Genomic DNA, 18058 nt, shown 5'->3' on the forward strand with positions numbered 1-18058 from the left:
CCATCAGCCGGCTCAATCGCGCCCGCACCCTCGGTGACATCAACAAAATGATGCTCCCCAGCACCATTGCGCGACGTCAGTGTCCATATCAATTTCTGATAACGCCTTTCAACAGTCACAACAACAACAACAGCAATAATAATCATAATAACGGCAAACAGGGAATAGCTACATAGCAAAAATAGCAATAAAAGCAAATACAATGGAAATAACAAAAAGGAAAAAACAACAACAACAACAACAACTGAAACAACAAAAATACCAGAATGACAACAAAAAATAATAATATGTAATCAACAGCAAAATTTTACAACAACAATAGCAACAACAAAACCAACAACCAGAATAACAACAACAAAACCAGCAAATATATAATTAACAGCAAAGTTTGCAACAAAACCAGCAACAAATATAACAACAACAACAACAAGCAATATCAATGACAGCAAAAGAGAAAGCAATACAAACAACAAAGACAAAAGCAACAACAATAAGAACTACAGTACTAGAGGCAACAAATAATATTCAAAACAACAACAACAGCAACAATCAAGAAGACGAAACAGCAACAACAAAAACAATAGCAACAACAACACAAGAATCTTTCTGGCTTTGCGGTTGATGTGTCTCAATACAAATATTTCAAACAAAAACAATAGCAAAAGCAAAAACAAAATTCAACTACAATAATGCATGCTCTATTTGCCAATATATACACACACACATACCTACATATGTATGTATGTCTAACTGTATTGTCATAAAAGTACGCCAGTTGCACATTACGATGCTGCCACAGACAGATTTATGCAGCGAAGGGATTCACCAACATTCAGCCATTGAACGGTGAATCTGCTTGCGCGCGTTTGTGTATGTGTGTCTGCTCACTGCTCATATGTTCGTATTTTTGCCTGCATTGTATTTGTGCATATTTACGATTTCATTTGGTTTGGGGGTGGCTTTTGCCCAAGCCATTGTGCGGCTGCAGGCAGCATTGCTGTGCGTCAGCTAGCCATCACTGATGGTCGCTGCTGCTGCTGCTTCAGCTGATGTTGACGTTTACATTCTCAGACACACTGTTGCTGGCATCAACAATATCTTTGTCATTTGTTTGAGTCGTTGGTGACATATGTGCCGTCGTCGCCGCTGCTGTCCGCCCGTCTGTCCAGATATGTCACTCCTTCGATATCCGTTTGTGGCACTTTCACTCTCACCCTTCGCAGCTTGCCCATTTACACCCTTCAACGGAGTGCATAACTTTCATTTCGGTGTTAGTTTTTCCACTTTTTTGAACTTGCACGGAAATCCTGCGATTCATGCTGACACACAATTATACCTTATGCATGTGTGCACTGCCTATAAGCAGTTGTATGGTAGTATTACCACGCCTAAGAAATAAAAAGCTGTTTGCGACAGTTTTTCGTTTCGACAGACTCACGAAGAAATCGAATAAATGTGGTTTAATTGCACCGATTTGAAAAAAAAATGCAGAGAAAGTGGTAAAAGGGGGTAATAGAATCCACTTACATACGGGTTGGTTTCCAGTCGACGCCAGTATCTAACAATTTCTTACCTTCGAAGGTATTTCGATGTCATTCGAAGGTGGGTTAAAGCTGGTATAACCATTCGTATGTACTTATGTCAGGAAATATGCAAACTCCAAACATGTATAATATCACAATATGTGAGAGATTTTTCTGGTGGCATTATGCCATACTCTCTTTCATACAGTTGCAAAGAAACTGTAAAGTGATTAATATCTTATAGACTAGAGTTTTCAATCAGCATTTAATAAGAAAGATAGAGAATAGATTCCGACAGTCTAGCAGATTATGCGATGAAACAAAACAGATTAGTAATCTTTTTTACATTTCTGTAAGGTATTACTCACACTTTTTGTGGTACTAGAGCAGAATTCTCAAAAAAAAGCCAACAAGTTTTATCAAAGTCTCTCTCAACCGCACAGGTAAAAATTAACTAACAGAACTATACATATGCTCCTCTCCGAATGTCTCTAAGTTAGGATTCTCTTCAAAGGTTAACACGTTCGCTGCCAGAGTATCACCAGTAATCACGACAAAATACTACACCAGGTGCCAATGTAACACCGTTAATACACGCCTAGCCCAGAGCGCAGCATGTAGTTTTTTGCTTGGTTTTTTTGGATCACCGATGATACACTGGCAGTCAACATGTTAAAAAAAAAGCTCGGCAAAGTGTAAAAAGAGGTTCATTGACCTCAAACGTAAACAAAGTTGCTGACTTGCATGAACGTAGACAAAAGTTTTGGGATTGGTTCAATGTAAAGAGAAGAGTCATTGATCTGGGCAAAATTTAAATAAATGCGTTACTAATCTCATAAACCAAATAAAGTGGTAAATGATCCTCTAAAATGTTACCAAAATTCTTATTTGAATTTTGAATTGGGTAGATATAATTAAATATTTTGGTCAATGGTGATCCTCAATATAAATTTCTGACATTACAAAGCTACATACTACTAAAACATTTCAAAAGTTTTGCTCCTCCATTTGACTTATTATATTATAAATAGCTCAATTATAATAAGATACTATGGAAAAAGATAATTAGTTCATCCATTCGGTTCTAATATGAGTTATGATCCAAAAAATTGAAACTATTGTTGGTGATATTAAAAAAATTAGACACCATCCAGTTGAGATTGGATTTCGACAGTAGATTGAGAGTTATACTAGTCAGCATCAGAAGCATGCACTTTTGAACCAATCCAAGCATACCAATGCTTAAACCAATTTTCCTTAAACTTGTTATAAACTTGGACAGAGCTGGCCTTCAGCGAATGGCTTCAATGGACTCATGGCGTGTTCCCCTAACCAAATTTTTCAGTTTCGAAAACAATTGCAAAGAGCCAAACCTGACAAATACAGTGGCTAAGCGATAACTAGTTTCCTGTTTGGTCAAAAAGTCTGTCACAATCATGCTAAGATGAGACGGAGCCTTCTTTTTCTTCCTTATTGGCGTCGCCCTGCGGGTACTGCGTCGAATACTACTAGAACTGGAGTGTTTTCATCCATTCGGATGATATGACTTAGCCAGGGTAGCCGCTGTCTCTTAATTCGCTTAACTATGTCAATGTTCCGCCGACTCATCAGATCTTGGCATCGTCCATAAATTTAGTGTTTGCTCGTTTGCTCTCAATTGCCTACTCAGTCCAAAGTAACACCTGCTGACAAGTGTTATTCTGCGCTGGATTTCGAGGGTGACATTGTTGTTGGGATAGAAGAAGTAATCTGTGACTTCGAAGTTATAACTGTCAACAGTGATGTGGGAGCCATGTCGCGACTGCGACGACTGTTTGTTTGATGACAGAAGATATTTCGCCTTGTCTAATCTTGACAAAGCGGATGTTGAGGCCAATGATACCAATATCATCGGCGTACGCCAGCAGCTGTACACTCATATAGAAGATTGTATCTGCTCGATTAAGTTCTGCAGCTCGAATTAGCTGAAAAAGCTGATACATGCTTCTTACTAGTTCTTCGCCTTCTTATTAGAAAAGCTTGGCCGGCAATCCATCAGTCTCCGTCGCTTTGTTGTTCTTCAGACGGGTAATTGTTATACGAGATTCTTCACGTTCCGCTCCATCGTCATCGATTGGGGAGTCCATAGAAATATTATTGGAATATCATTGGACTTTCGTAGCACTTTGTATCCACATCCTCAGGAATAGCACGAATCACACTGACAAGTCAGTAATCAGGATACAAACAATTAACTAAATATTGCTTATTGTTCAATATGGACCATATTAGGGAGTAATTCCAGCCGCTGTACCCAATTTTCGACGGTTTTCAAGCATAAATCGGACGACACTGCTGTAATTTCACGTGTGATATTCGTACGAAGTTCATCAATCGTCGCTGGCTGGTTGGCATAGATCATAGTCTAAAGGCGTCAAATCCCACGACCGAGGCGGCCAATTGACTGGGCCATTTCGTGTGATAACACCTTCACCAAACTTGGTTTTCAAGAAATCGATTGTGACATTCGCTGTGTGGCTTGTGGCGCCGTCCTGTTGGAACCACATATTGTCCAAGTCCATGTCATCCAATTCGAGCCAAAAATATTCGGTTTTCACTGAGTGGTAGCGATTCCATTCCACAGTAAGGTGTTGATCTTGATCTTCTCGGAAAAAGTACGGTCCAATGACGCCGCCAGCCCATAAACCGAACCCAACCGTAATTTTTTCGGAATGCAATGGTGACTCATGGAGTACGTGTGGATTGCTACCTGACCAAGATCGCTTATTTTACTTATTCACGAAGACATTCAGCCAGAAATGAGCCTCATCGCAGAAGATGACTTATCGATGAAAATTCGGATCATTTTCAAATTGTTGCTCAGCCCAATTCACGAACATACGACGATTCTGTTGGACAAACGGCTTCAGTTTTTACGTCAATTAAATCTTGTAAGAATGTAGGCCAAGATCATTTCGCAAAATTCACCACAACAACGTCACAGAGATGCCCAGCGGTTTGGAACGACTTGTGACAAAAGGACTTGGGTTTTCCTCAAGTGATGCGCTAGTGGCAGCAATATTGGGAACATTTTGTGCTGTGGCTGTAGATTCAAATTTTTCCACCAGACGCTCAATTGTTGATCTAACAGGACGATTTCGACGACCATAAGTTGGACGTTGTGCTCTTAAAGTTGAGGCCACAAACTCCGAATTTCGGTAGAAAATTTTTACATATTCGACTCGCTATTGGATAAGATATCTTTCCAAAACAAAATGGCAGACCTTACAGAAGAGAAATGTTAGAGGAGCGGGAAAAAAACTTTGGCTTCATTTATCGATCTACTTTTACAGCGTTCCTTTTGGAAACCCCGTTATATGCCTCTTTAGAAACCTCTTTCGAAGCTCTAAGATGATGTCGCCCGTCGCATTATTAGCCTCAACATACGAATTACATTAGGCTAGTCAACCAACCAAGAGTTCAGCAAACTTTCAATAGCAAGCCGCATAACTTTCTGAGCACTTCTACGCTACAACTACACCACTGTGCAGCCTCTCGTTTCAAGGACATTAGCGCTGCGCGACTGTCTGTTACGATTACCAGTGCTGATGCTTCGTCCCTGGCGGCAGTTGCGACGATTGCAACTGATTCACACTCCTGTACGCGCTTTTGTTGCCATATTTGTTTGGTTGGTTTTTGTTTTTTTTTTTTAAGTCTTTTCTGGTTATTGCCGCCGCTATTATTGTTGCGCTGTGTCTGTCCATGGCAATGTGAACGTATACGATACAGCATTTTTTATGGGTTTCCGTTTTAATTTTCGTGCTGCTGCATTAAGTTTCCACAACCACCCGTTCGGTATGGCATGCCGTGCAACATTCGCCCCACACCCCTTGCCACGCTGCATGTTTAGCCGGCATCAGCATTTGTGCGGCAGACAGCATGAGTTGGTCCACTACCACCACCACCAACATCAATAGCACTACCCCTGATTATGGCCAAGCAGTGCCGCAGCGCTTAGTTATTCGTAGATTCGTTGCGCGCACGCATTCCAGCCGACAGGATCATAATAGCGGCAGTTGTTCATTTGCGGCAAGCACTCATCAGACGTACCTTACACTGGTGCGTCCCCGCGCACGTGTGGGTGCGTGTATGCTGCAAGTGTGTGTTTATGCGTTCAGCATTCAGCTGCATCTGTCCACTTCCGCTTAACCGCTTTGCCGAAAGCAAACGCATACCTTAGCTCTTTGCCGCGCGGCGAGGGTGTCCCACTCCCTTCGGCCAACCAGCCACCGCACTATCATCGATCCGCGTCAGTCAATGTCCTTTGCGCGGCGGCGCTTTTACGCTGTGCGTTGCTGGACTCACACGCGCTCACATATTTGTATTTTCATTTTTTAATTGCGCTCGCAGCTCGACATCGCCACGGCAACAGCGTGAAAAGTGAAAAGCGTTGCGGATGGTTGGAAAAAATTGGAAAACTGTGAAAATTATACACGGAAAATGCCGCTCATTAAGTGCAATTTAAGACAGCCGAAAATAAAAAAAAAACAACACTTTCGTGTTGAGCGCTCGCATCGGCTAACACTCGCCCGCACACACATACACACAACCACACACATGCGCGCGTTTACAAGCCCATTTGCAGCTATCTCTAAGTATCTTCGCATGCAGCATTTGAAGTACTGACATATTGTTTCTTTGTCAATATACATACAGATGTATATATGTACATACATATATAAAAGACATGTCCATCAATCGCTTGTATGCTTCATTTCATCCCCGCAACCTTGGCGCTAACTCCTTACGCGCTCGAGGAACTCAGTTGTTCCGGCCTTTTAAGTGCGCATTTGATGCAATTAAAAGACGATTATTTACACAACAACATGCGTTTTTACGACCATCGACATCGCGCACATATGTGTGTTTGTGTACAACTGTCTGCGGTTTGGCATTTTACAATTCATTTATGTTTACCCACTTTTAAGAAATTAGACACCACGTTGATGTATTGCCGCCGCACCGCGATGCGTAAGAACGTAAATATTTTGGCTATTAGTTAAGTGTGCATTACTGGTTAAGTACTCTATCAACGGACCATAACGCTGCCACACACACGAAAGGTACGCGTTTATGTACCGTTAGCCTTCATGCTCATAGCCTTGTCATAATTTCATGTGTGGGCGGCGGTATTAAGCTCTAATAACGGTGCTGTAACAGATGTCTTTATGAACAGAGGATGTCGGCATTTGTACTATATGAATATCCTTAGCCCATTTTGTAATTTCTTTATTTTGGAGTTACATAAAGATATTTAATAAATTGTTAAATAAATTTACTTAAACTTCCCATATCTTCCACAAATTCTTTGAACTCATTAATACGTAGCTTGCCTTTTACATATATTTCGGGACTTGCAACCTAGCAACTCCCAACTTTATAGCAAGGATTGGCATTTTTGATATTATATCTTCTTCTTTACTGGCGTAGACACGTCTTACGCGGTTATAGTCAAGTTAACAACAGCGCGCCAGTCGTTTCCTCTTCTTGCGATGTGGCGCCAACTCGAGATACCAAGTGCAGCCAGGTTCGTCTCCACCTTATCTCTCTAACAGAGTGGAGGTCTTTCTTTCTCTGCTTCCAGCGGCGGGTATTGCATCGAATACTCTCAGAGCTGAAGTGTTTTCAACCATTCGGACGACATGACCAAGCCAGCGTAGCCGCTGACTCTGGATTCACTGAACTATGTCAATGTCGTCGCAAAGGACCATAAATCTCTCGGAGAACCTTTCTCTCGAAAACTCGTAACATCGACTCATTAGACGTCGTCGAGTTTGGTCTTCGTTCGTCGAGAGAGGGCTTTACTTCTCAATTACCTATTCAGTCCGAAGTAGCACCTGTTGACAAGAGTTATTCTGCATTGGATTTTGAGTCTGGCATTGTTGGTGGTGTTAATACTGGTTCCTAGATAGAAGAAATTATCTACTACTTCGAAGTTGTGACTGTCAACAGTGACGTAACCTCCTGATGGACTCCCTACTGGGACAGCTGGAGCCACTCTGGAGCATATGCGGACAATTGGGGCATTGGTGTGGGTGTGGACATATCAATGGATAAAACGATGGCAATGCTGAAAAGCAAACTGTCCACCAATCGTCCGGGTAAATAGGGTCAGCATCAGGTATGTGACGAAGGTCAAATAGCTGGGGCTGACCAAGAGTGAGAGATTGAGTTTCACTTCACATTTGGCAATTGTGAAGGAGCGACTGCAGGCAACCGTTGGCAAAATACGACGCATTTTGAGGAGTGATTGGGGTCTCGGACGTCGTGCTGTTCGTACCATATATCGTAGCTTATTTGTGGCCTGCCACGGGGAAACAGCCACGACAGTCTTGGGGCGTCAAAAGCTCCTCTCAAAACAGCGTTTTATTGTGCTTGCTTGCGTGCCTGTATGTCGCACCGTCTCAACGGATGCTATGCAGGTGCTGTTAGGAGCTCTCCGCTTAATCTAATTTTCATACAGCGAGCTATTGCGTTCAGGTTAAGGAGGGGTTTGAGTGTGTCATTGTTCCAGATTGATTGGATTTCTGACAATGATACAGAAGACAGGAAGCAAGAGGCTTCTAGATGAAATGGCACATCCAGGATGTCAGGTTAGTGGATGAAAACCCCGACTTCAGATTCTGTCTGAGCTCGGGCTTCCTACATACAGGGCATAGCCCTTTGAATGCTTTCTTACATAGGAGGAATCTATCAGAAACACCCGAATGCGTGTGTGGAGCATGAGGATTGGGTACATGTCATTGCAGAATGCCCAATGTATTCAGATATCAGGAGCTTTAAGGGAATGGGGATCAGTTATATAAATGGACGGTTAGGTGTTACCGGTGTGATCTTCCCTAGCTGGAATTCCGAGCTGTTAGGGACGTTTGAAAGGTTTGCGTGATTGTGTGGTTGTAGTGGGCATCTGCCTGACTCCATGAATATCAGCATTTCTGCAGTGCCAAGGAGCATTTACAAAGATCCTTAGCACCTTGTTTTGGAAACGTTATATAATATTAATATTGCCGATTGCATTTTGCAGGTTTTGCGCAGCTTTTGCAGCTGATTTTTCGACGCTTAGTATTGCGGTATCATCAAAAAAAGTGGCAGTCATACTGTATATATATGTAATATATAAAAGTGGACCTAAGTACTTCCCTGAAGAACTACTGCTTCAATTTCTTTTAGTTTGGAGAATTCATTTCCTTGTTTTGCACAGTAAAATCTCACGGTAATATACGATTCTAGAAGAGCACAATACTCAATCAGAAGACATGATTTTAGTTTTTACATAATGTCTTTGTGCCACACCTTCTCGAACGCGTGCACAACGTCAGGGAATACAGCTGAGCATACGTTTTCTTACTTCAGAGATTTTTCTACTTCGGATATTATTCTATGAATTTATTCTATTGTTAAATGCTTGTTTCTGAAGCCGAACTGATGCGATGGGATTAACTGCTTTTCGTCGATTATAGATTTTAATATTTGATAAATTAATTTTTCAAAAAGTTTTGAAATTTGTGAAAGTAGTGGTTTATATGACGAGACAATATGAGGATCCTTTCTTGGCTTAGGAACCATAACAATTTCAGCAACTTTTCAAAGGCTTCGAAAATGTGTCAGACGGATTGCTGTATAGGTGAGCTTCACTAAACATTTGTATGGTAACTGCTTTAACACTTCAGCTGCAATTAGATCGAATCCAGCTGCTTTCATAATTTCACTTTTAAGTTCACAGATGTGATTGCTGGGATTGTTGATTACTACTGAGGAACGCGATTGCACTAATCTCATTTGGACGAAAGACTTCAGCTAGGTGTTTTGCAAATACATACATTAGCTTTATCATTATCTCTTCTACCCCATGTCCGTCCGTCCGTCTGTCTGTCTGTCTGTATATATACGAATTAGTCCCTCAGTTTTTAAGATATCGTTTTGAAATTTTGCAAACGTCATTTTCTCTTCAAGAAGCTGCTCATTTTTTGGAACTGTCCATATCGGACCACTATAACAAATAGCTGCCATACAAACTGAACGATCGGAATCAAGTTCTTGTATGGAAAGCTTTCACATTTAATAATTTATCGTCACAAAACTGGACACAGATTATTTTCTAGGGCAACAATGTAATCTCCGAAGAAATTGTTCGGATCAGTTTACTATAGCATATAGCTGCCATACAAACTGAACGATCGGAATCAAGTTCTTGTATGGAAAACTTTCACATTTGACAAGATATATTCACGAAATGCAAAAAATCGCCCGCCTTAATAAATTTGTGTGGGTGCATATTGAAAAGTTCTTTATATTCATCAAAGAGGGTTTTGTATCCTCGTGCTATCGACGTTATCGGCGTAGAAGAATGTACCTGCTCTATTCAGCTCTGCAGCTCGAAATGTTTTCTCCAGCAGTAGGTTGAAGAAGTCACACAATAAGGAAACGCGTTATCTGATACTTCGTTTGGTATCGAACGGCTCGGAGAGGTCCTTCCTGATCTTGACGGAGCTTTTGGTATTGCTCAACGTAAAACTACACAGCCATATTAGTTTTGCGAGAATAGCAAATTCAAACAATTAGGCATAAAGGCATTTCCTTTTCGCGCTGTCAAAAACAGCTTTAAAATCGACGAAGAGATGTGTCTGTAAAAAGGATTTGCAATAATCTTATGAACCAATAGTTGCCAACTACCGAAAACTCGCAAGAATGGGGGATATCTATAACCACTGAAATTTAACCTATAACAGATCCAGCAGATAATCTGCTAGAAAATTGTTGATAGCACTTATTCTAGTATTGAAGATTATTTGCATTTTACTCGCCCTGTTCTCTAACTTAGGTTAAGAATGCTGTCATGCTATATGTTCGATACGGGATGTACAGGGCTTATTTATGTTCAGAATATTACCTTCAAGGGATATTCGTAGTTTGTAACGATTTCAAAAACATGATATTAAGTTGGAGGCAGTGTACCTCAAACTATCTACAACTACACCTATAACAACGGTGCAACGGAGAAGTTTCAGTAGCAAAAATCGCTATTCGTCCAGTGTTTCTTAATAAAAAATACATTTCTTTCGATTTTTATAAACTTTATTTTCATTTAATACTTATCGTACACATTTCATGTCGGTTTGAGCAAGTTTCATATTAATTACAAGAAAATGTGTAGAAAAATACTTAACTAGTTACACTTTGCGCAATTTCGTATAAAAATAAATATCTTATGTTTTCCCAAATACTCTTCGGCTATTACAGCTAATATTTAATATCACAATCTTATTAGAAAAACTTAACTATTATGTAGAGATTTAAAATTCTATGTTATACAACTTATTATTATGTAGGTATAAAAATATTTTTCTCTTGGTGTTTGTGTTTCTTTTAAAAAAGTTGTTTTCTAAAATTTGTTTAGAAAAGTTTTTTATAAACTTTTTTGTTTTTGTTTAGTTGAGAGTCATTTAATGTTGATATAGTTTGTTTTAGCAACTTAGAAGTTTTTTTGAATTCAAAACTATTTAATAATTTTGTTTTAGATATGAATTTTGAAATTTCCGCCCTAAGTCTTGTTTTAGTTATTATCATTATTGCTTTCTTATATTAATTGTAAATATTTCAGTATAAATATATTTAGTTTGCTTCCGTTACTTTTTCGTTATTTAATATTTTTTTTTAATATGTTTTCTTCGCTTATTTTCCATTTTATAACATTTTGTTGAATATCTTTTTTATTTTTTTTCGTTTTTAATTGTTAGCATTCCTTTTGTTTTAATGTCATTCTTTGCTTTGAGTTTTCGTTGCATTGTACTCTTGTTAGACACATACAACCATGTTGCTATTGTTAATATATTTCAGAAATATATTTATAAAAAATTTAAATTAATTTTTGAACAAAAATTTTTTTAGAATTTAGAATTTTTTATACATTTTGTTTATAAAAATATTTTTTTTTTGACAAAAATTATTGTATTTTTTTATAAAAATAATTTTTTATGAAAATTTACTTTTTTTTATTTATGTGCTTTTATAAAAGCAATTTTAAATATTTTTTTATCAAAACACATTTTTTATACAAATTATTTTCTTATGAAAATATTTTTTTTTTACTTATTTATTTTTATAAAAACAATTATTTTTAATAATATTTTATTTTTTTACTTATATGCTTTTATAAAAGCAAATTTTAAAAATTTTTTTATCAAAAACATTTTTTAATACAAATTATTTTTTTATGAAAATATTATTTTTTAATTATTATTTTAGAAAAACATTTTTAATAATATTTTTATTAAAAATTTTTTATTTTTATTAAAATATTTTTTATATTTTTTACATTTATTTTTTATATAAAAATTATTTTTATGAAAATTTTATTTTTTACTTATTTGTTTTTATAAAACAAATTTTTATAATATTTTATTAAAAAAATATATTTTTTTTTATTATTTTTTATGGAAATGTTATTTTTTTTATATATTTGCTTTTATGAAACAAATTTTATATGTAAAAACATAACTTTTTTATAATAACCTAAATTTGTTTACCAAAATTATTATTTTAATGAAAAATATTAATTTTTAAATTCTTAAAAAAATACTTTTTTATATAAAAATTATGTTTTCTGTGAATTTTTTTCTTAAATTATTTGCTTTACTGAAGAAAACAAATTTTAACCATAAGATTTTTTTTCATAAAATTATTATTTTTATATAAAAAATACTTTTTTCCGGCCATTATTAATTTTTTAAATTATTTGCTTTTATAAAAATAAAGTTTAATAAAACTGTATTTTTAATTTAATTATTTTTATATTTACAACTAACTTTTTATAGTTGAATCTAATTCTTTGTCTTAAAGTTCGGTTTTAAGGAACAATAACGTTGTGATATTTCGTTATTTGTTTGAATTTCGTTACTTTTACAATTTTCAAATTTTTCATAAATAATTTTAAGTATACAACCGCTTAGTTTTATATAATATACATTTAGAAATTAGTTAGTATTGTACTTCGTAGTTTGTATTTAGTTTTGGTAGTGATTTGCTGGTCTTCATAGTTTACAACAACACAAAAAGTTAATTGTTGTTGCTTTTTGTATAACTAAATCCCTAAAAATTATATGAAAAGTAACCTAACCTAACCTAAAAGTCCTACAAAAGAACTAAACCTTCACTTACGTATTAAGTTGACTAGAGTTCACACTCATTTCTTTGGTACTCCTCGGAGAGAGAGAGAGACATTTTTTTAACTTCAAACTAAACTAATTTTTTACTGCACTATTTCGCCTGACTTTCCACGAACTGGTGTTAAATTATAAACTAAGCAGCAAATTAGATTATGAGATCTGTATGGAGCTGACTCTACAAAATCCTGAGAGATATTTGTAAAAAATGTTTTAACTAAACTAACTAGCTCTTTGCGTTTCCATGACTAGAATTGCTCGTCGCATTTGCGCCTACTACAAAAATTAACCTAAAAACTAAGCTAAGCATAAGGTAAGCCTAACCGAAGAAGCCTAACCGAAGAAGCCTAATGATTGAGAAAACATAAAATGGCGTTTGGCGAATTTCGTTTGCGATGCGCGAAAATGCCAAGCCAACGCTTTAAAACTAATCTTTGGTATACTTAGCTGCAGAGCCAAACGAAGCAAAACAAAACAAAACAAGAAAACAAAACACGAAAAAAATCCTAAGCATTTAAGCATTTTGAAACGAATGGCGTAGAACTTAAACATAACTTTCATAAATGAAAACATACAAATCAACCCTTAATGGCTGCCCTAAAAGTATTTACAAACCGCCACCCAAACACCCCAACCCCAGCCCACTCACGTACACACTGCTAACACTCGTCGTTGCATGTTCGGCCACCCTCGCCATCGTCGGCTCATTACCAAGAAACAACACCGCACTACACTATTTGCGCTAGAGCCACCTTACACACGCACACTTGCACTACACACTATGCGCACGAACAGGGACACTAATCAACCAAAAGACCGACCGACTGAGCGATGAACGGCGGGCAACGACCCCTCGATCTAGCAATCAGCGTAACCCGGCAATCAGTGCGCTAGTGTGGTGTGCTGAATCACCGAGGCACAGTTCCGTAAGTTTGTCAACGCGGCAGCTGCTATATTCTCTTCCTCCGTCAAGCCGGTCTCGACAATTTGCAGGCGGCCATAACCCGCCGTCGAGCTAGAGCTGCTTGTGGTGGACCGCACGTCCTCTTCATCGTCCACATATTCGATGTAGCTACCATTGGTTGTGGCATAACTGATCACCTCTTCTTCGACGATAGCGCCATTATATGAATGCAAGCTCGAAGCTGACGAAGATGCCGTCGAGCCGGCATAAGATGGATAGGAACTGCCCATAACTGCAGTGGATGCAGTGGAGAGACCACCATCGGCTACGAGCGCTGGTGTCTCCTGCAACTGGCCACCGACACTTGTCGTGCTCGTCGTGCGTTTCTTATTGTGTGTCTGTTGGTGTTTACGTAGATAGGCGGCACGCTTGAAACGCTTACCACAGATATCGCAGGGATAAGGCAAGTCCGCGGATTGTTCGTTGAGTGCCGCTGTGCTGCTGATTTGTGAGGCGTTATTTGTAGTGTTACGGTTCTCTTTACGCGAAACACCGCCATTATTTGTATCGGTTTTCTTCGGTTTATGCCAACGACGATGCGAAGCCAAGTTTGCGGGACAGTTAAACTGTTTGCCACACTCCGGGCAACGATACTCGAGCAGCACAATGCAGGCGCAACGATGACGTGCCAAACCGAATGCGTCATCGAACTTGATGCGACACAACTTGCAGATGTAATCGCCAATTACATTTTTAATGGCCGCCAATTCGGCTTTGGTCTCCTCGGTGATCTCAACTATATTGTATTTGGGATCAATATCGCCATTGCTGTACTGCACTGTGCCATCGGTGATGTCCTCTAGTGGACGTATAATGGTGCCCGATACAGGCGAACTCGTCTCTTCGTCGAACTTTAGTTTACGCGTCGCTTTATTTTTGGTGCTTTTAGTCGCAGGCGGTTGAGCTTTAACGGTCTTCGGTGCTGTATCGGTGGCTTTAATGGGTTTCGTGGGCGTGCAGTCGCGCTTGGTAGTCGGATGTGTGACAGTTTTTGCCAGTTTAGCGAGATTCTCGCGTGCCTGCAAGGTTTTTTGCGGCTCCAACACTGTAAACACTTGCTCCGTAGCCTCCTCGTCAAGCATAACTGCGTGCTTGCGTTTGGTGGGCGTTAGCGGTGGTGTTATGGGTTTGGCGATTTGTGTTATGGTGACAACAGCCTCCTCCGTTTGTGGTGCGCTATCTTGCACGATATAAACTTCATTAGTAATGGGTACTAATGAGACCTCGCTGCTTTCACTAAACACCTGCGATGCCACCGCCTCCTCACTGGGCTCCGTGTAGACCTCGGTGAATGTGGCGGCCATAGGTACATCGTTAGCTAACTCTGCGCTGTTGTTATTGTTAGTAGGTACAGGTGAGTTCGGTTTCACCGAGAGATCTAACGGTGTTTCACACTTAGCTTTAAGATTCAGGTAACGACTGCGATACTTTGGCGGCAACGAGGCGACCGTCGTGAGCAGACCCAGCCCGTGCGGCATCTGTCGGCTGGCCATTTGTACGATGCTGTGTTGTGCGCCAGCCGTGGTCGTAGTCGTAAACGTAGCCATTGCACTTGTTGGTATATATATATATTGAAGTAGTTTTTGTTTTTCTTTTTTTCTTTTTGCACTTGAATGTCTTCTTAACTTAACTATGTTTTAACACAACAACAATAAATAGTAATAAAAGCGATTTAACAACCATTTAAGCAATGTTGAACGATGTGTGGGTGAGTATGAGTTATCGATGCGTTGCAAACAATCAAAGAAATTATATATTGTAGTTATGTATGTAGTCAAAAACAAATTAAACCGAACAAAACAAACAGAATTTAACTGAACTGAGTGTATCTGTTGCGATGTTGCTGTGCGCCTTTTGTTTCCTCCTGTCTGGGCCGACGTCTATACTGCGAATGACTAACAACACATCCTGGCGCGGCTATTTATGCAACGTCACCGGCAACAGCGCTGTCGCCGCAGCAGTCAACGCGCGCGTTTGCTAGCATTAACGCTAACGCCGCCCCAGTCAAAAGGATATCGCACCGTAACGCAGCGCCACTGAAAGCGAAATTGAAATCGTACTCGAGCGCATTGTTGTCAATCTGCTATTGTTGTTGGGTTGTGCCATGTCGTGGCTATATACTTCGCGCGTATTGGAAATTTCATCCCCCGAAGTCGTTGTCCTTTTAGCCCCTTGCTTGCGTGCACACACAACACACCGATGTGCGCGCGGCAGCGTCAGCCAACCAACGACACGTTGGCAGCGAACGTCGGCAGCCTTAGCGGCAGCGTGGCGCGACGCTTCACAGGAAAGCCGGAATCTTTTGTTAGCAATCACACACATTAGTTACCCTTTTTTCCGCAACACACACGCGCACACACACTAATGCGGAGGCATCAACCCTAGCGCATAGCGCCACTACTGCACCGGCATGGCCACATTGCTGACGAAGCTTAACGCCGTTGATTGTGCTTTGCAGCAGCTCCTCAGCGCTAGCGCCGGCATCAGTGAAAGTCCTTTGCTTGGCAGGCCACTTGGTTATGTTGCATTTTCGTTGTTTAGCTTCTAAGCGCTGCCGCGCCCTGGCTGGCGTTGCAGCTTTTTCTTGGTGGGGTAGGTAAGCGCTGTCTCTAATGCAACGCTGTGTTTGTGTGTGGGCACAAAAAATGTGCCACATAGGCGCTGCCAGTGCTTGGTGGCTACTAATAGAGCCGACGCGGTTTGATGCACCACCACCACCACTGCCAGCGCGTTGTTGCCTCGTCTACAAAAGCTAGCGCTTGCATGGTTTGTCTTTTGGGCAAACAAATTCTACGGATTTATGTGTTATTACAAGTATTTTCGATTTCTTTTGTCTTCACTTTGCTTGCATTGTGCGCGCTTAGTATGCGCTGTTACTGCTTTGCATTGTTTGGTGGCACAGTGCATTACGGTTGGCACGTGCATGCGTAGCAACGGTCGCCGGTAACGTCGTCAAGTTGCCACCCTATTCGCTGATTTTCGGTTGTTTTCCCACAAGCGCGACCTGTAGTGCAACGCATAGAAAGCGAATGCTCAGCATAATGTCAGCCCATGTGCGACTTTAAGCTGTCTTCTGTGTGCGCTTCCCACGAACGAATTCCCTACAGAACAGTCCTATGTGTACGATGCGTCTTTGCGCGGCTACACCGGTAGCATACGCGTATACGGAAGCTCGCCGAGCGTGCGTAGTCAAGTGGGGGTTGCTACGCTACGTCTTCGCAACGCTACATCGGTAGATGCCTGCCAACCGACAGCCGCAACCACCTCCAACACCAACGCACACATGCAAATCTTCATACACACTTAAGTGTTTGCTGTTGCGCTTACCACCACACTGCACCCACCCACCGCGCGCGCCTCCATTGTGGGTATATCAGTGTGCTGTGCTTTAGCCTTTTAATACGTCGTAGATAATTCCAGCAAATTCCAAATACCTACTCGCCGCTTTCAATAAACAAACAGCATATTCGCAACAATTTCCAACCCTGCCGCGCTATGGCAAGCGCCCACACTTTGGCATTAATAAATACATGCTCTCGCGCATGCAACATGCTGCCCTCCCACCCAAGCCTTTCACGTGTCCTTCGCGCTGTCTTCGTTCGCCATTCGGGTTCTGTTTAATGCGTTGTAATTTACTTAGAGCATCCCATTGCCACAAGTTTGTGTGTGAATTCCGCCCAAAGATATTCTTAACATAAATTGCACGCCTCTCTGCCTTTTGCGTCGCCGGCGACTTCGGTATGTCACGCCGTTACGACAGTCGCCTTGTGGCTACAACCTGGTGCTTATCGCCGAATATGGCACTTGTGCTAACCCCTAAGTGCATCCTTTTATGGTAATCTCGAGTGCCGCTGCCATCTCCTCGAACCGCGCGCCCTGCCTTCCTATGCGCTTGCTTGCATGCCTTGCTTAGCCCACCGACGCGCAGTTGTCGCCGTTTGTCCTTCACCATGCGCCACTTGGCTTTCACCTACTCGCTTTGTGTCGGCGTCTGTGTCGGTGTCTGTGTCTGCGCGCACAAGTGCAGGCGCAAGTGCATCATGTGTTTGTTTGCGCGCGTGTGGACTTTGAGCATCAACGACAAAAAATAATTAACGTTCGAAATGTTGCATTACGCACCGTTTATGTGACATAATGCATTTCCATGTCTCAAAATGCTTTTAACAAGTCTTCCTTTCCTCCCAACCGGCATTGCTTTGCAACCCCTAGACGCCTCCGACGCCTTTAGCGCGCAACCCATTTCCTAGCGCGCGCGACACACATAAAGATATTAGGCGTTAAACACACCCTCAGGATGCAACACAATTAAATTCTTCACTTGTACGCCCTGAAGCTTTTTGAAAATGAAAGTCGCTCAATTTTGCTCGCAT

General features: G+C 40.4%; 1 protein-coding gene across 1 annotated transcript; it reads right to left on the reverse strand.

Moving 5' to 3' along the window:
• Positions 1–13444: 13444 nt before the first annotated feature.
• Positions 13445–15235, reverse strand: LOC120779053 (zinc finger and SCAN domain-containing protein 23). Its single transcript, XM_040111188.1, has one exon. It carries the CDS (start codon positions 15233–15235, stop codon positions 13607–13609), a length of 1629 nt encoding a protein of 542 aa, XP_039967122.1. The 3' UTR covers positions 13445–13606.
• Positions 15236–18058: the final 2823 nt, after the last annotated feature.

Source organism: Bactrocera tryoni, chromosome 5, assembly GCF_016617805.1.
Source record: "Bactrocera tryoni isolate S06 chromosome 5, CSIRO_BtryS06_freeze2, whole genome shotgun sequence".
Lineage (NCBI taxonomy): Eukaryota > Metazoa > Arthropoda > Insecta > Diptera > Tephritidae > Bactrocera > Bactrocera tryoni.